Here is a 19,637-nt window from a genome sequence, read left to right as displayed (position 1 = left end):
AGACAGCAGAAAATATTATTGTGTTGTCCCATTAATTTATTTATTTATACTGCTTGTGGCATTGCAGGGAGACAAGTGGCGACCTCACCTCGGAGGCACTGAAAAGTTTGGGCTCCTTTCTCTCCTTTTTGAGTTCTCATTAATTTAGTATCTTTTTCAGGCTTTCCCGAGGCGCGGCCACTGAAGAATCTGTTTAATTAGGTCGGTCTCATCACGGGGCACATCTATACTGTACGGTAGCAATGTCCTCTGTGCCCTCCTATCTTTTTCACTCTCTTGTCTTCTCTCCTCTTATACCTCAATGACAGCACACAAGTCCTCTCACTTACCCCACCTGCACATTAACTGCAGAATGCCCCAGGAGGTGTAAGCCAATGTTTTTTTCACACCAATGCTCTTTAGGGTAATCATATAGAAAACAAACTGTGGCATTTCAGTTGTAATGAATGTGATTGTGAAAACTCACAGAACACTCACAATACAGCATGAACATTTGTCACATTGTATTTTCATGAGTCAGAAAAATTATCACGCAATTCTCAGTTCCTTTATTTGATACACCTTTTAACAAGCTCCCAATTATTCTGCCCTCACTCTCAGTTATATCTCAGGCCCTTTCCACAGTGGAGATGATTCTGCACAGATTTAAGTGTGCAATTTAATTAATGTGTTGTCACTGCAATTTATAGCTTTTCGATTACATTATCTTTACAGCTGTTACAAGAATTGACCATTTGCGAGGCAAAATGGATTCCAGGCTAATGTGTCTGCTCAAAACTTGACCGAACATGGCAATCAAAATGCTGAATTGCAGCTATATAAATGGCAACTGTGAATGTCCACCGGGTATTCACCGGCAGTCTCTCTGTTTACACACCACTGTTTTGCGTATCCCCTTAGTGGGTCTCCACCCTGCCTGTAGCAGCCACCCAACCCACCAGTTTAATCTCAATTACATCCCGACATCCCATCTGCCCCTGAAACTCAGCAGCACGGCTTATATCTTTCCACCATGATGAATAGCGCAGGGCTGACTGTTTAGCTGAGCAGTTAATCGATCAATAAGAAAAGGGTCGACTAATGGATGCGCTTTCTTTTACTGGATGTGGATGAAGGGGTGGGACGTGTTGTTCTACCCACGAGTACTGCTTAAGATATATCTCCATTTTTAATTAAAAATAATACTAATAAAACAGATTGGTGTGAGATCAACAATGTGCATGTTTTTTATTGTTAAGATGATGCATTGTGGGTAGAATAAAATCCAACATTCATTATAACTGATTACAAGTTTCTTGGTTAAACTTTAAAATGTGAAGCTATGTTTGGATTAGATTATATATTCTTTTAAATAGTTGCCGGAGAATTCACTGTCAAGTTGTTTTTATTTCATTCTGTTTCTAAATCATCCGTGGTGATTTAAATGCTTTATATAATGTTGAACAATGACAGTTAAACACAACTTTATGTGGAAGTCCCACCGCTGGTTAGTCAACGAGTGAGTGTGTTTGGTGCAAGTCGAACACTGCACACTGGCAGAAACACAGTCCCCACCATGAGGCATAGTGCTGGTGGCAGCATCATGCTGTGAGGAGGATTCTCTGCAGCAGCCTTCATGAATTTGTGGCATGACTTTTAGGGCATGCTACATAGAAGCTTGGGCGGTGTTCACACATAGAGTCAAGACTATAATGCCTTTAATATTGATATTGACTTGCAGGGGTGAAGACAATCAATTGTTTTGTATTTGCACTTAATTAAGATACATTTGTATGGGGTTTGTTTTCACTTTGAATATTAAACCTCAAACACTGTTATAGAAGTATAAAACATGTTTTTGTCCTGATGAGAGCTCATCCCTTTTACATGAATGATAGGCAGGTCTACTCTTGGATTGAAAAGTTATACACAGGGAATTCTGCTTAGCCTCAGATGGTGATACAGTCTTGGTCTGCCTTTCAGCTTGTCTTAATTCCTTCTTTCTGTGTGCCTGCCACCAGTCAACATCAATGAGGGATTAGGGCTATTTCTAATGAGTCCAGTTTGTGCTTTTTGAGTAAATCTCCGGGCTCCTCTTCCATCGCCTGGTTCTCTCCCATGCTTACTTTATCTCTCTCGTCAGTTCTTCTCCCTCCCCCACACCTCCCTCTTCTGGCCCCCGCCCTGCCCCTCCCTCCTCATCCCTCTACACAGTGCATCATTTGAAGAGGTGAGGCTGTTGGCGCTTGGAGGAATAAAAGTGATTTATGAATGGGCCAACCTACCTGGGTGCTGGAGGGGGAAGCCAGTGGCAGTCAGGCTCTCTGATCAGCAGCCCATTGTTCCCTCCAGCCTCACTGCAGGGGAAGCTCCTTTGCCTCTCCTGCCTCTGATCTTTTACTGTGCCTTACTGGCGCCGCATGTAACCGTTATGTGACTCACAAACTGAACAAATACTTATGCGCTGCAGTGGTGCATGTGTGTGCTAGACCAGATTTTCTCAGAGGTACACACACCCACAATATACTGCTTATGATCTATGTTTATTTGGCAAGTACTTGCATGCATACTCATGCACAGGTTATATTTACAGTAGAGATGTGCGGGTCAAAAGTGACAAAGCAGCGCTCCAAAACGTCTAAGTTATTAATAACTTACAGAAACATTGCGTGCAAGTCCACCTTCTCTTCCCCTTTCTCTCCATCTCTCTCAAACACACGTGTGCAAACGTAAGCAGTTAGTCTCTGTCCTTCTCGCTACTGACAATTTTGCTACTATAATGCATAAAGTAGGTGGTTTGCAAGGTCGGGTTCGGATGCTTGATTAACATTAAATACTCGCCGATGCTACATGTCAACGCGACATGTCACACCTCTTTTGTTTCCGGAATGCTGACTGCTATATGAAATCACACAGCGGCAGCATTAAGTCACATTGTCTTTGTTTCTCCTTAATAAACAAAGCTGGAGTAACCGCTATTACGGAATCTTTGTGTGACAGGGGCACACACACACACACACACACACGCACACACACACACGCACGCGCAATACATGATAGAAGAATTATAGGTGTTACAGGCTAAAATTGAAGTGGAATGTTATTTATGCTTAGTTATTTGGCTATTATTGCGGTGTGCTAGATCTTGCTATTTTTACAGAGTAATATATGATCATTCCTGATGGCAGGAGGGTGGAGACAGTAAACTTGGTCAAGGGAATGGGTAAACACAGGTGCCCAGCTCTAATTCATAAAAAGATAACTGATTGCATAGCCATGTTGAGGTAACCTTTTGGAATCCAGATGCACTGCACTGAGTGAGTTCTTGTAGCCCACTATGGGAGGTAATATCCTGATGTTGGACACGTATCATAACATACTCGATGTAGTTCAGAGAGATGATTTATTATTTGCAATTACACATGTCTCCTTGTTTTATCTGTCATTATCTTCAGTTGTTCAATTAAACTCTGCATTACAGTATGTTGCTGTAGCTTACTCTAGTTAAATTACTCACTGAAGAGTGTACTCATTAAAGACGTAATGCAGTGACTGGTCCATTCAGATAGCCTGATTACCAGTTTGCTGCAGCATGCACTGTGACTTAAATGGAAAGTCATCCAATCCTAGATGCCCTCCTAGTGTCCACCTCTGTATGAGCTGGGACCAGTCCAACAGATCAGCCAGAGGACAAGCTGATACAAGCCCCAATCCCCCTGTGACCAATCAGAACGCCTACGCTTCCTCTTAGGGCTGGGCCAATAGTGGCTCTGAGCCAATAGATAAGCTCCACCATGCTGTAATGCTCTGTCTGTCCTGTGGCATTCTGAAACATTGAGTCCTGGCTGCTATGTTGCTATAGCACATGTTGGGAGAGGGAGGGGTCGGGGTAAGCAGAGGGAGGGAAGGATGGATGGATAGAGGGGGAAGAGAGGAAATGAGGGATCAGGGGATGGATGGAGGGAGGGATAGGGAGGGGTACATCTCTTACTGAAGGGACTCAAGGACATAAAGTGCTTTTGGGAAAGTGACTATAGCATGCAAAGAGAAAAGCTTGCATTGTGAAGGCACTATAACCACTGATGGTATGTTTTGCCCACTTGCCAAACCTAGAAAGAGCAGGATTTATTAGTTGTACTTTAAGTGCCTCAGCAATGCAGGTAATAAATATGACAGAGCTAGGTGATATATTTCCACAGCACAGCTGTCAGGCATCTTTAATCCCCCCCACCCCCCCATTTAAAAACAAATGTTGTTTATCTATCTACTTGATGTATTGGAATAAGTAATAGAAGTTATTTTTGATGATACTTAAGCCTCAATGATGGCACTTTGGTTTGTGTCTTGTATGAAACACTGACAAGTGTGCTGCAAGGTTTTAAACTGACTGAACGCATGTAAAACATCAGTATAGACCTGCAGTGTAGTAAATATGGTTTCACGCAACACAAAGCTCATGAACACAAGCTTGCTACCTAGTGTGATTGAATATTGTTATTCATTTTTTATTATATTCCAGTAAGGGCTGCCCCCGACCAATTTTCTTGGTTGACCAGTGGTCGCCATTTAGGGTGATAAATCGGTTAGTCGACTAATCGACGCATATTATGTATTGTATAAAATATATATGTTAAAATATGTTTAAAAAAAACACTGACCGTGAGTGATTGTCACAACTTCCTGTATCTTGCCCTTCAAATTAAGAGCCATCCAGCCTTTTAGGCCAGCCGCCAGACAAATAGATTTTCACTTAATTTTGACAAGATACAGCTTCAAATGTTTGTTTTTTTGCTGCCACCAATGGTCCAATGAAATTTTGGTTGGCTAATGATTTTTTTTGGTCGACCAGTGCTTGGTCGACTATTTGGGGGCAGCCCTAATTCCAGTTTTGTAACTCATAGAGCTTGGCTTTATATCTAACTATAAAAGTAAGGAATCTGCGTGTGTCTGTCTTTATGTTTGTCCTTTGCATATTTCAAAGAACCATTCATCCGATTTACTACACACCTGGCAGGTGTAGTGCTGGGGACTCAAGGGAGTTCTGTGTCTAATTTGATACAGGTTGACCAGATGGTGGCACTAGAACAATGAACTTTACATTTCGGTCTGTAAGTTTTGTACCGCAAGTCTCAGAAACAAATAATTTTCCATCTTGGGAGGTGTATTGTCCAGATTAATCTATCTGTAATAATCTATCTGTATAAGCCACGCCCATTTGCTAGATTGATTTTCTAATGTCAGTTGTGTCCAAATCAGTTTAAACTCCTCTTACAATTTTTTTTAGCAATCGTCACACAACTACAGAACATCTCTGAACCAAACCAGAAAATGTTACACACGGGCGAGCTTATAATACAAAAACTTCCTTATCTCCTGAACACTCTGTGCTATTGCATTCACATTTGGACCAAAAGGTGGTGCTGTAGCAGCATTTTCTAATTATAAAGAAAGAAATCTCTATCTATGTATCCATGCATGTATTACTGTCCTTCACATATCTCATGAACCACTTATTCAATCAAATTCATACTTTGGAGGTGTATTGCTGAGGACAAAAGAGAATGCAGTGTCGAGTGTGAATCCGATCGGATGAGCAGGTCTTCTGAACTCTGCAAGCAGCACTTCTGAGGATCAAGCGATCGGCCCGCTCTGTATGGGCATGTGCTCCGAATGGACACACACACACCAATTACTCTGCAAGCTGCAATACCTGGCCCATTCTAAACAACCACACGCTCATGCAACATTAAACATGCACTAGTGAATATAATATTGATACTATAGACACACATACGGTATGTATTGATGTCATTCTCTATTAATTAATTAGGGGAGTCTAGATCATGCTTTTTTGATTAATATTTAGTATCAATGCATAGTCTGGTATATTTTTAATATTATAGATTTTAGATCAAGCTAATGTTGGATCAGACATGAATCAGGCTTTATGTAGTAAGGTAAGGTGACAAAATAATTTGAAGGGGTGCCTAGCCATATACTAGTACCGCTAAAAATAATTTGAATTTTTATTGTGAAACTGTGGTGACCCGTATTAAAGATATCCGATATTTAGGGAGCCAAAATAGCAGATCCGAGTCTTGTGTGAACAACTTCGAAATGGTGTTCACTTGTCCATGACATATACAATTTTTTTTCACTGGATGGGGTATTAGTAACCCAAATGTACTCTGAGGGACACATTCAGGCCAATGCCAACAGCTAAACCAAGCAAAGCTGTTGAATAATGCAGACCATGTTACCTTGGTAACTCCGTATGGACACTGAAGTCTGTGATTCCCATGTATATGCAGCATGACAGGTCAGAAATGATAAGAATTTGTGTTTGTTTCTGTTGTTTGCTGTGCTTTTGAGTGTGGGTGGATCCCTGTGTCTGAACATGCAAAGAATATTGAAAAGAATGGCACAGAACTTTCTTTTTAAAATAACAGTAGCTTACATGCAAAATTGTTGGAGAAAACTGTAGGAAATCTATAGAAGAATGGATCTGTTTGGAATACACAAGTTTCTATGGAGTCCTATCTGTGTAATGTATAGTACATTCATACAAGCTCCTTGCACCCACCATTAACAAGTTGGCTGTTAGACATTTTCTGTGCTGCTCTGGGGCATATGGCCTGTTGTCTCAGTGCTTAGGGGAGGCAGTAGCTGATACAAGGCCCTTTGATCCCTATTATTTCCCTCTGCAAACAATAGATTTTAATTACCAAACCGCTCTTTCAGCCACAGCTTCTTCCTCTGCATGTGTGTAACTGCTGAAAAAGTCAGACTCATCAGCTGCAATATGGCAGCTTGTTTTTGTCACTTGTCACTGTTCTACCAATTACTGTGGAAGAGAATTTGATGGTTTGTTATCCTCATGTTTCTGTTGCGTTTAAGGGGTGATACTGTCACTGCTGGCTTGTTTTCTGTAAAGGGACCCTCACAGGTTACAACATACAGAGAGAAATGTGGGGGGGGAGTAATGTGAGTGTAATGTTTGTGAGGGCAGGCCAGGGAGTGAGGGGTGATTTAAAGTGGTAGATTTGCAGCTAGACTGTAGATCATGGAAGCCTCTCTCACACCGTCTACCCGTATGGTGACAGTATGGCATGCTGCTGAGTGGCTGTCGATCGAAGGACCTTCAGCACGCCTGAATTCTCCACCGCTCTGCAAAACCCAGAGTCAATCCCTCTGTTCTATTTACTGCTTTGTACCTCAGCGTGAAAGCACTTGCAGTTAATTTTACCAAACATGAGTAAGTCTCATTTTGTTTCATATAAACTGACAGGAACTTAATTATCCAGAATGTTTTGATGATTTCCACATGCGTAAAAAACAACCACAGCTGCAGCTTGTAACTTTGGTCACAATCTAACCAACAAAAGCTGAGCTGCTTTAAGTGTCGACCAATATTACCTCTGCACCTTGGACTGTAGGAAAACACAGTTGGAGCATGTGTTACTGTAACTTTAGGTTTCAGAAAGGGATGCTTGGAGTCCTTTGGTATAGGTCCTGAACCTCATTTTAACAGTTACACGGGTCACGGAATCCAAATACTGGCAAAAGCCACAGCTTGCTGATATTACAGCATATTAATAAGTTTAGTTTCTGACAACAGACGAGCACACAGATGTCAAACAATCAATAAAAAACATAACATATACAATAAAGTTTAAGTTCAACTGCATCAGAGATATGTGTAGATATGGACAAACAGGTTTTGTTTTCATGTATTTAATTTCTGTATTACAGTCAGCAAAAAGTGTAGAAGGGTTTGTAGAAAAGGTAGTGAGCGGGGTAAAGGGGTTAGAAACAGTTTTATTTGCTCTGTTAGCAGCTTGTTGGAGGTGCAATTGTTGTTATCACAGGGAAGAGAGACCAGTGAGTGTGGGTGCTCTGCTTAAAATAATGAGACTGTTTGTATCTTTTGCTGATAAGTGATTTGAGCTTTTCATTTTCTGTGCCTCGGTTTTGTATACTTTGTCCTACTACAAGTCAACCATTCAAAATGCTATTACCAAAATCTGTTTTCTTAGTGTTTTGTCACCTTTCAGATTTGTTATTTTCACATTGTCAAATTGTATTCGCTCTTTTATGGCAGTCCCCGGTCAACTACTTTTCTTTTCTAATTTCAATTCAGCTGTATTAATATATTTGCTCTAGCAAAGGACTAAAAATGAATGCACAACCTATTGAGTTGTAATCCAGGCCTACCCAAGGCTATGCGAAAAGTGATGTCCAATAATTATATGGTTGTTTTATAGGATAAGATGCTATTGCGTGATATAGTGTTCATGATTTAGTTGTCTCTCTCTTTATTCTATTATATTCTGTATGTCCTTGCTTTATCTTTTACGTCAGTCTTTGCTTTTTTTGGTAAAAAGATGTATATGATGACTATTATGGCTGGTGCACAAATGAGAATGAGCGATTTTCAAGGTGCTGAGGAGAATAAAGTGCAAAGGAAGAATAGCACGGGAAATAATTGGGTCATCTCGAAACCAATGGGACATTAATGCGCCATTGGGCTTCTCTGCCTGTCTTGCTGCCTCCTTCTTCACAAATTGCTATGAATCAGGACGCCCCATAATACCAGGTGATTTAAAGCTAATTAAAGCTAAGTCTTTATAGGCCCCCACCTACTTCCCAAATGGACAACTGTACCTGAAGTGTTTGAAAATGCACCTGGCATCTCCTAAACAGCCTTCAAGGCACAGGCAATAGCCATAGTGATAACCAAAACATCATAGAAATGCACCTCTTTCCTATCTTCCCCCTTCCTGGTTTATGCAAATAGTCCTTAATAAAAGCATGCTCACTCAGGGGCCTCAGGTACAGGCAGGCAGGGGAAGGTCACATTGTAGGGGAAATTATTCTCTTCACGGCATGGTAATGAAAGCTTTTTTTATTGAGCGGAGCCGGCAAGGTTCTTGTCCTCAGCTCTCTGCTGCACCGGACGCTATCTGTGTTTATTTACTCTGTCCACAGCAGGGCAGCCAGTAGCTGTGGGACAGCCCTGATGAAGTGAACTGGTAACTAATTGCTTCTAAGGGTGGAGTGATTGCCAGGGTGAACTCCAAGAAATCTCACAATCAACCAGTTATATCTGTATGGGGCTTATGGGCTACTTAAATTATTTGTCACGTCTTTTATCTGTTGTTATTTGCTGACAACAGTGGAATTGAAAATTAACTTTCCCCTTTTTGTGTTCTGTTTCATTTTCACACCCACATTTTCAAAAAATAAAGCAATATATGTCAGTCCACATTGTCATTCCCAGAAACATGTTTTAAGATCAGTTTTATGTCTATAACTCTCTCAGCTGCTACTGACTTAAGGACTCTGTGCCTTCCAAACCTCTCATACATGATGAAGAGTGCCTCCCTGCCCAGAGTAGAAAGGTGTGGAGGGGGGGGGGGGGGTTGTTCATTTGGAGTTGGTGTGTTGCATTTGTGAATGATTTGTTGGTAATTGGGTTCACTATTTCAAAGGACCTGAAAGTATTGATCCTGTCCTCGGTGAGCTGACACCTCATGTATTGTCTGAAGTCGTCTCATCTCAAAGGCTGTTCCAATAAGGACTCTGCATGAGGGGGGAAAAAAATCCTACCGGAATATATAGACAAGCCTCATGGAACATAGTGACCAGATACATTTCTTGAGGGTAGTACTATGGATAAGGTTAACCATTTCTGACAAAATAGTGTCAACTAAAGGCTAAAGGATACATTGTGTGATACTGTTTAAAGCTCTGGTACAAGTTTAAGAGGCCCTTATGTTGGGAAGATGTTGAGGGTTTAGAGTATTTATACTCACTAGTATAGATCCAATCTGCATTTTTAAGAAAAAAAATTTCTTCATTATCAGTTTTGTAAATCATTTTATTTTCCTAAGGCCGGTGGTACCTTTTGGTGACTAATTTCCTATGCAGAATATTTTTTCTTGAGCTTTAAGCTTTAGTTAATGGATGATGGTATGCCAAACACGTCTCTTACATCAGAATAACCATATGTTTGTGCGCAGCCATTAATCTCAGAGTGGATGTTGACTGTTCCCGTCTTGCCCTGTTCTACCCAAGTTATTGTCCCCCGACTCTCTCTTCCTGTTGTAATATCGGCTACTGACCACCACACAGATGGCTGTCAGCCATTCGAGGGCACCAGAAGGGACCTGTCGACCCCTGCACACACACACACACACACACACACACACACACACACACACACACACACACACACACACACACACACACACACACACACACACACACACACACACACACACACACACACACACATAGCTGAGGGCGTCAGAGAGCGTCCTGGTCAATGACAAATTGCAGCCCAAGACAACAGGCCCCGGTGTAGCTCTCCTGAGGGACTCTTGAGATCTCTCACAGGGTGACCCAGTTCTATCATGTCTCCCTTTCTACTGCGCTCCTCTAACATTCCCCTTCCTCAGCTGCACCTCCTGCATTCACAGAGACCATAGCATCGGTTTAAAGTTCAGTTGTAATAAGGAGATCCTCACTTCTTTCTTTATATATCGGATTCCTTCTCTTAATAGATAACTTGAGTAAAGTTCAGTTGTATTAAGGAGATCCTCACTTGTTTCTAAGTATCAGTCCCCTTTTCTTTGCAGATAGCCTGAGTTGTCTAAATGTTAACTCCCAGTCAATCAGTGTCTTCTGCTAAGTAAAAGGTCTGCAGCCTGAGCTGACTAGACTCGCTCTCTTTTTCATGTCTCCCACTCTACAGCTTACATCCAGGGCCAACATGCTGTTTCTCTTATACCCCCCTCAGTCACTACTAACATCACTTTCCCAAGAGATGAAAAAAAAACAACAACTAGGATTTATTTCTTGGTTCTTAATTCACTCTCTGTTTTTCTGCCTTTACAGCAAATAGCTTAACTGCAATGCAGCAGTGCCAGTATGGGGCATTAATATTAATGTCTGCCCATTTCGCCCAGCGTGGCAGGGAGCCTGTCAATCTAGACTTCTATTGGAGGGGCTCCCTACACAAGCAAACACCTGCCCAGCACTCAAGTGCCAGCTCCTGACACTAGGAGGCGCAAGTATGCCCCTATAGTGTTGCAGGCATGCATTTATTGGCCAGTAGTTCTACATATAGGAGATATTTCCAGCCAATCGAGATTGCACAAATGTTATACATTGCACCAATAGGAGGAAGAAAATGGGTACAAAAAGAACAAAGGCTTTATGTGGGACTATTGCCCTTGATTTGGATAGGAACTGTTGTATTAAAAAAATGCCTTCCTGTATTGTCTATCAGTATTTCTTGAAAGAAAGCTAAGAGTGCTGTGTTGGGAGCTGGGAGTACGTTTATGTTATAGCTAAAGGCAAGAATGTGATGTGGCAAGGTCTTTTTCTTGAATAATTTGCTTGTTTAAGTCTTAACTCGTACCCAGTGGGAGCGCCACAGATGAAATTACTAAAAAGTCCCCCCTGAGATGGTAAGTCTACAGTACGCAAGCAAATAATTCTTTGTAACAAAGGCGACACATTATGAATGTGAGATTAGGCAAAATGGGTGCGGTTGCTTTCACATTTAAGCAGTGCTCCTCTGCATTAAGTGGTTGAAGATGGCTGCAAGCAATGCAGGTGCGTGTGCGTAAGCCTCTGTGCAATGAGATAGAGCGAGAGAGCGAGGGAGCCTGGGATCTGTGTGCTGCGCTGTACATCACTGCAGCAGTACACCAGCCTTGGATCTCTGTCCATACAGAGGTGCTGACTGCATGCCCCCCCTGCTTCTCTGCCCCTCTTTCTCGGCTTTCCTCAAGAGGGTGTGCTGATGATGCTCTCTTTCATTACTCCAGAAGGAGGGAGACAAGCTGTAGGTTTAGAAAAAAGCCCGCAGGGAACCAGCCATCCTGATTACCTTAAGTCTGAAAGCCTGCAAGCATGCTGGTTTGCATTTCTTTCGTTCCTCTGTCTTAATAGTTAACCATTTTTATTGATTGTGACTGTGGCCTTCTTGCTCTGTGCTGGAGCCCATTTCCTCCCTATACTGTTTCATACCCTATTTACCGTACTGTTGTGTATGTAAACACTCCAGTGCTCACTTGGGGGCTGTTCAGCCATATCAAAGTCGGAGTAAAATCGTCTGCCTCCTTTTGTCGCAGTTCAAAGATATGCCCTGCATGATTATTCAGGGTTAATCAAGGTCAGAAGTGTTCCCTCCAGCATTGCTGCTTTAATGCTTATTGGAGGTACGCTGTGTACCTAACTACAGAGAATATACAAGAACAGTTTGGAGAAATTACGTCTTGTTTTATATTCCATAGACTTTTCACTAATTGAAGAGTTGTTTGAATTTTTTTTTCTCATCACATATCCTTGACTGATGCGATGTTCATACAGTGAATTACGCATGTGTCTCTTTTCTGTATTCTCATGTAGCATATGCCTGGATGTATGCCATGGTCTGGGGGTAAATAAATAATGGTTTAGTTCAAACAATAAAATAAAGCTGGTAGGAAGGAGGGTGTTAACCTGCATGTATTTTTTTTTTTATAATAACAACCGAATCAGAAGAAGTTTATTTTGTGATCTTTGGATTTAATAAGGAATTGAAATGTGTGATGCTTTCTTTTAGTATTTATTTTTTCTTTCAATGACACTATAGGAAGTGTCAGCCTCCCTCTGTCCCCACTGTGACACTGTGACTTCTTAGCCTTCCTCTTGTACAGATTTCTTTGCAGCCACTTCTCTTTGTGGCACACATCCTCTAAATGACCTTCAATGGCAAATAACTGACTGGCTTTTTTCACCACACTAGGCTACTTCTGTTAAACAGCACTGTTTAAACAATGGATTTTTTCATCCTTCCCACCCTGTCTGTGTCTTCCCCAGGAGGAGACCTGAGTGAATGCAGCTAAATCTTTTGTAATTACCATTTTGCCTCCTAATGATAGGCACTTGTGTTCATCATCAAGGGAAAAGTGAAGGGATGGTAGGGGGACAGTTACTCTAAAATACCACATAGCTTTTGTACCGCTCAAAACTTGATGTAAATAACACTTTGCCTGTGAAAGCAACTCCTCTCTAAGTTGATTTAGTATTCATGTCCCCATGTGTGAAAATGGGAAATGCTCTGCTGTAAAAAAAAAAAAAGTGTATTGGAATATACTGTGTATCAGCAATACATACACTGGTGTGTTTGCTTACAGCAGCTTGTTTCTGGCTCCCAGCTTTCATACAGTGCATGAGACATCCAGCCACAGATTACATCATAAACTATAAATTTTACTTTCTGTACCTTCTTGGGCTTTTCCGTCATGCTTCCCAGCTCATCCCATTTCAGTTCCTTTCTCCGTGTCTCCTCTGTGCAGTGCCATGCGTGTGTTGCTATCTAAACTGCCGAGGCCTTGGATCGTAGACGAGAAGAAGGACGACGGTTACACCGCACTGCACCTGGCTGCCCTCAACAACCATGTGGAGGTGGCTGAGCTGTTGGTGCACCAGGTAACAACACATAAACTCATAGACATATCAATAAACTATTTTAATGCATCCTTAACTCTGACAATAAATGCAGTTATTCATACTCTATAAGTGACACATTTTGTTTACAATTATCAGCCCAAAGCATAGCAGCAGTAGCTCAGCCTGTACTTCTGGCTTTCCCTGACTACAGACCATTAAGAGCAGCTTCCACTGCACTCCCTGCAGCCAGAAAGCTGTAGACCAGTTGAAGCTGCTATAAGTGCCTCTTTTTTTTATTGAATCCATACGGTTCACAGAGCCTCCAGGGCTATTCTTTAGTGCTGCTGGGCCCTCATATCTTCCTCTTCTTGCAATCATGTGTGCTCTTTCCCCATCTGAGATTGCAGGTTTAACTCTCTGAAGATATACAGGAGTTTACAGCAAAAGTCACTTGCCAAAGCGGGAACTGGATTAATTTTGATATGGTGCAAGGCAGCAATGTTGCTGCAACATTCCAACGCATGAACGCTCCCTGTGCAAGCTACCTTTCAGCAAGAGCATTGCAAGTCCCTGCAATGGGCTGGTTCACAGTGATGGCTCAGCTTTCTATTCAGAAATTGCACCACACTACAAGGTGCACTGCAGATTCCCTGCCAGCCAGCCAGCCAGCCAACCAGCCAGCCAGCCAGTCAGTCTTATTACTTGGGGATTTCACACACTGCCTGATCACAATGCTCATCTTCCCTCCACATCTCCTCAGCTGAGGTGTTCGCAATTGGAAATGACAATCACATGCAGCGTTATTGTAGGTTGCATTTTTTTCCAACCCCCTAGGTGATACTTTGTTGGTTGGCGGGGAAGGGAGGAGGGAAGGCTCTTTCATGGCACATAAAACCAGAATTGTTGTTACAGTCTTTCATGTGCTAAACAATTATTCTAACTTTTTTTGTTTGTCCACATTTATCACTTATCTGTCATCTTTACGTGCACATATCTATATGCGATTCATGATGGTTTGTTGTTAATATATGCACAAATGCCCATGTTTTAATTGTGTGTGTGTGCTCCTCTCCTGTTCTCGTCTCCAAGGGCAATGCTAGCTTAGACATCCAGAACGTCAACCAGCAGACGGCATTACACCTGGCAGTGGAGCGTCAACATACCCAGATAGTCCGGGTTAGTGGGCCTTTTTTTTTCTCTTCATGCTTCCATCATATTTTCTCCTCCTCTCCCCCAATTACTTCCATGAAGATTCTGTCTTTCTATATCTCCCTCAGTCCCTAAATCTGAACTGTGCACAAAGGGGAGCAGAACAAAATCAGTGCAGCTTGACATTTAATTTACACTGCTGGATGTCCAGCAGTTGAATGAGGTCCTGCTTTAGATTGATGCTGTGTAGAGAAAATGCTCTCTGAGACAGTGTCTTGGGTAGAGTCATTTGGCGTAGTATGGGATGGAGATTGCCACGTTGCCATCTTGTGGACTCAGGAAAAAATGCACTCCATAATTGAGTACAACACTGAGGCAGTTCATTGAAAGCAGCAACCATATAAATCAGCATTGTGGTATTTGCATTGTTGCATAAAATTAAAGTTATTTTACGGTTATTGCTAGAGTTTCTTTTCGACTGCCTGTTTGTCTTTATTTATGTGTTGTTCTTAACAGCTGCTGGTGCGAGCAGAGGCCAAGCTTGATGTGCAGGACAAGGATGGGGACACACCACTTCACGAGGCACTGCGTCACCACACACTGTCTCAACTGCGACAACTGCAAGATATGCAGGATGTCAGCAAAGTGGAGCCCTGGGAACCCTCCAAGAACACAGTGCGTATATATCTATTATTAACCTCACTGTTCCTCCCAGATCACTGTCATTTACTTGGGTCAAGGTTCCTTAAGGTATCATAAGGTATCACAGCATTAAGGTGAAATGAAACGGCTTTGTGTGTAGAGCCTAGACATGCAGTTATCAACAAGAAAACAACAAAATGAAAATGCTGAAGGTCAATGTGGCGCCCCATTATACAATAGGCTGATGTGATTCAGCAAACATTCCCAAATGTATTGCACGCATATTAACAGACATTTAGACTACCTGCCATTACTCTACTGCCACCAATTGCTCTGTAAAAGGCTTAGTTTAAACTTTCAAAAATAATTTATATTATGTACCTGCTTTTTCCTGTTGAGGGTCTTCCAGTATAATTTGTGTTCCTAAGAACATTAGGAAACACCTTTGACTAGTCACCAGTGTATCGCAAGGCTGAGGCACATGCAAACATTCTCAAATATAGGTACCGTATTTTGCCTCCTGCAACCAGCTCTGTGTGTGAGCCAGATAATGCTCCTTTGTCAACACATATCACAGCCTCCAATTGTGTGCTTTATGTCTTTCATTTGTGAAAAGAAAAAAAACACAGAGAGAACACACAAAGCACACTAAATAGGATTTATTTGTTTTTTAATGAAGCGTCAGGTTGAGTGTGCAGTCATCTTTATAAATATGTGGCATTTTCAAGAATTAAATACTCGTCTCTAACAATACCACCAGTGATAAGAGAGGATAATAATTTCAAGGCATTTAGTGTTTATGATTTTGGGTGATTGTGACAAGGGCTGTCTTGGCAACACTCTGCCGGATCTGTATACACACTTGTATGAAGATCAGTAAGTAAACCACTGCCTGATGTGTGAAAAAAGTACAACAGATCACAGTTAGACAGGAAGCTCAGTGCTCCAAAGTCGTCCCCCTTCATGTGCATCACTGGACAGCCCAGTCCGCACCGGCCCATTATTCAGACAGCAACCCGACACGAGCAGGGAGCAGCCAACCAGCTCGCTGACCAGCCTGAATAAGTTCTTCCCTCTTTAGAGGCCAACAGGGCCATGTCAGACCTGAACTCTCTTTGTGTTAACGCCACATCACTAATCCCTACAGGGATGAGTATAAAGCTACGGGGCCTAGCTGCAGCTACAGACTTACCTTACCTGTCACCTTCTGTCTAACTCCCACTTGTTTCTCTTCTCCTACTCCGCCCTCTCTCTTCTATCCCCCTTCCTGCCCTCCCTGGTTCCCCCATGGAGGAGCGGAACAGAGAGACAGGGGGCCTAATTGAGATATGTGCAGATTGGTCACTCACCCATAGCTCTGCCCCCCCCTTCAAAATGAAAGTTGAATTAGCCGGCCCAATGGCTCCATCAGCAGAGATGTAAAAGCTACTGGTTGAAGACAATCATACATGGTACACCCAAATTGGATGGAGGGAGAGGGAGGGAGGAAGAGGGAGAGAGGGGGGGGGGGGGGTACGCTCCCTGACCGGTATCTCAAGGCCTGTCTTTGATTGGCTAATTTGTGGTGATCTGATTGTACTTTGGCATTGTCCATCTGAATTTAACTCTGATGCCATCTGAATAAGGGCTGTATAATAAATTAGGGTTTTTAAAATCATCATCGTGATATCAACTTAAACTATAAACACACCGCAAAAGACACATCTCAACAGACATTTCATTTATAAAGTTAGTTGAAAGAGAGTATCAGTAGTAAACTGCAACTTTAAAATGTAACTATCATTCTTTTTTATTGGTGCCTTAGTGTTCAGTTAACTGTGCAGAACTGCATGGTCTTTATTATCACTTTTATTTATCGCAAGTAATATTATTCTCAGTTTGTTCAACAACATTCAAATATTTTCCTCATGTCGCACACCCCTAATCTGATTAATATAAAAATCAGGACACCTTACCCTTCTTTTTCTTTAGTGTATTTGAGTGTCAGTGAAACAAGACTCCGGTAACGCTGGATTCAACTTGAAAGCAATCTTTTATGTCAAAAGTGCCGGATGTGCTTCTGATTTATCTGTTTTTGTGTCTGTCTGTTTGTCTCCCTAAAGTTAATCATGGGCTTGGGCACCCAAGGGGCAGAAAAGAAGAGTGCAGCATCTATTGCCTGTTTCCTGGCAGCCAACGGAGCAGATTTGACCATTCGTAACAAGAAGGGCCAGTCCCCTCTAGACCTGTGTCCAGACCCGAGCCTCTGCAAAGCTCTGGCCAAATGCCACAAAGAAAAGAGCAGGTAAACATCCCTTAAAGGAATAGTTTGACATTTTAGGAAATGCACCTATTTGCTTTCTTGCCAGGAGGTAGATGGGAAGATCAATACCACTCTCATGTCTGTCTGTTAAATATGAAGCTGGAGCCAGAAGACAGACAGACAGACAGGAGACTAGGAAACCACTAGCGTATTCTCTTGTTCTTAGTTGCTTTGGACAAAAGTATATGAATGTAATGTACTGTCTTTTGCTTTTTGTATTTGTGCATTTACTCAGCCTTTGTTACACAGACCTAGATTTATAAACATAGAGGCTTTGTTTATTTTGTCTGCTTTTCACATTTATGTAGACAAATAGCACTTATTTAAACGGGCATTACGATGCTTCTCAAAACAAGCAGAAAACCTTTGGTATGCATAGGGATGACAAGGATGAGTTTACAGGAATGTGTTTGCCGCAACTGTAACACCTGACTGACAAAAAGGAAGAGAGCAGCATCTCAGGAAAATCATCCGATGACCTTACTGATTTCATTTTTTTGCTAAAAATGTTTCATGTAGGGCATTGTTTCCTCCTCCTTTTCCTTTTTTAGTCTTCACCTGTCTTCCCCTATTTACATTGTTCTCTGTTAGCCTCTCTTGCTTGTAATCTCTTCTGCTCTCACACACAATACTTGTATTCTCAATGTCCCAGTGGCCAGGTAGGCACCCGCAGCCCGTCTCTGAACAGCAACATTGAGTCACTTGAGGAGTGTATGGTGTGTTCAGACATGAAGAGAGACACTCTGTTTGGGCCCTGTGGACACATTGCCACCTGCTCCCTCTGCTCGCCGCGTGTTAAGAAATGTCTCATCTGCAAGGATCAGGTCCAGTCCCGGACTAAGGTATCAGAAGCTCTACCGCTATCTGTCCTACCCAGAAATAGATACATGATGATGAGCAGATGCTTTTATAGCTTTCTATTTTTTTTTATTTGTCCCTCCACAGATCGAGGAGTGCGTAGTCTGCTCTGACAAAAAGGCAGCCGTGTTGTTCCAGCCCTGTGGTCACATGTGCGCTTGTGAGAGTAAGTTACACCTTCACATCTTTCTGCTCAGGTGCTGAATTAAAAAAAAACACTCTGGATATAGAATAATGATCTAGGTCTTAACAATGTGCGTTTTGTTGTCACCAGACTGTGCCAGCCTCATGAAGAAGTGCGTACAGTGTCGGGCTGTAGTGGAACGCCGCACCCCCTTCGTTCTTTGCTGTGGAGGGAAAGGTATGGAGGATGATGATGCCGCTGATGATGATGATGATGATGATGATGATGATGATGATGATGATGACCTTAGTGAGTGAATCTTCCACACGTTCCCTTTTAATTCCCCTTTATTTTCATTTTTCCTTCCTTCTTCTCTAGTTTCCACTTTTTTTCAAAATATCTGCTTTAGCCCTTTTTATCTTTGGCTGTATTACTGCGTTGCTTATGCATATTATTCCTGTTTATTATATTCCTTTGTTTGCATCACTGATACATCGTTTTGTGTTTTCATCCTAGTAGACATGTTAGAAATGTACAAATTAAGTCAGACGTTTGATTAAGTTAATGTTATTTTCCAAACTCTTTTTCCAGTTCTAGATGTGGCATGTTTTAATCATTGCATCCATTATGATCATATCTTTTGTTCTAGCTTCTATTTAGATAGTGGCTGAAATGGACAGTGGCTTCACAAGTGCTTGGCTGCATTGTCTGAAATTTGCCAAATAGATCCTCCAAAGAGAGGATTTTATGTTTCAGATCATAATCTTTTTATAAGCAGGATCTCAGAAACCATTTCTAAATTAAGTTTTGCTGAACCGCATTGAATAATACAATGATGTCATAATCTACAGACTGATTGCCTTATTCAAGTTTCTGTGGCCTTTAAAAGTTTGACATAAAATAGATGAGCTTATTTGTAAGCATATGCTAAATGTCCTGTAGTCATAATGATATATACATGCATATTAATACCCACATGAATGTGACAAAAATAACTGTATTGTAATACCTTCATCATAGAAAATTTCAATTGAATGAATGATTAAATATTTTAGATAAAACGCACAACACAAGCCCTGAATGTCATCAGTTTTACCCCAAACTGTCCAATGAATAGTGAATTAATGTAGTGTGTAA

The 19,637-nt window shown here is 41.7% G+C and overlaps 1 protein-coding gene across 2 annotated transcripts in view; it reads left to right on the top strand.

Annotated features, from left to right (window-relative positions):
* mib1 (MIB E3 ubiquitin protein ligase 1) overlaps window positions 1-19,637 on the top strand; it is a 54,876-nt gene that overhangs the window by 30,053 nt on the left and 5,186 nt on the right. For both annotated transcript variants that reach the window (XM_083927947.1, XM_083927946.1), the window contains exons 13-19: window positions 13,332-13,464; window positions 14,515-14,601; window positions 15,091-15,249; window positions 17,319-17,500; window positions 18,171-18,360; window positions 18,464-18,542; window positions 18,651-18,809. In XM_083927947.1, the coding sequence (XP_083784073.1) occupies window positions 13,332-13,464; window positions 14,515-14,601; window positions 15,091-15,249; window positions 17,319-17,500; window positions 18,171-18,360; window positions 18,464-18,542; window positions 18,651-18,809 (989 nt within the window). The remainder of the gene's footprint in view (window positions 1-13,331; window positions 13,465-14,514; window positions 14,602-15,090; window positions 15,250-17,318; window positions 17,501-18,170; window positions 18,361-18,463; window positions 18,543-18,650; window positions 18,810-19,637) is intronic.

Source organism: Echiichthys vipera (assembly GCF_963691815.1).
Source record: "Echiichthys vipera genome assembly, chromosome: 15".
Taxonomy (NCBI): Eukaryota; Metazoa; Chordata; class Actinopteri; order Perciformes; family Trachinidae; genus Echiichthys; species Echiichthys vipera.
This window is presented reverse-complemented; position numbering and strand designations above follow the sequence as displayed.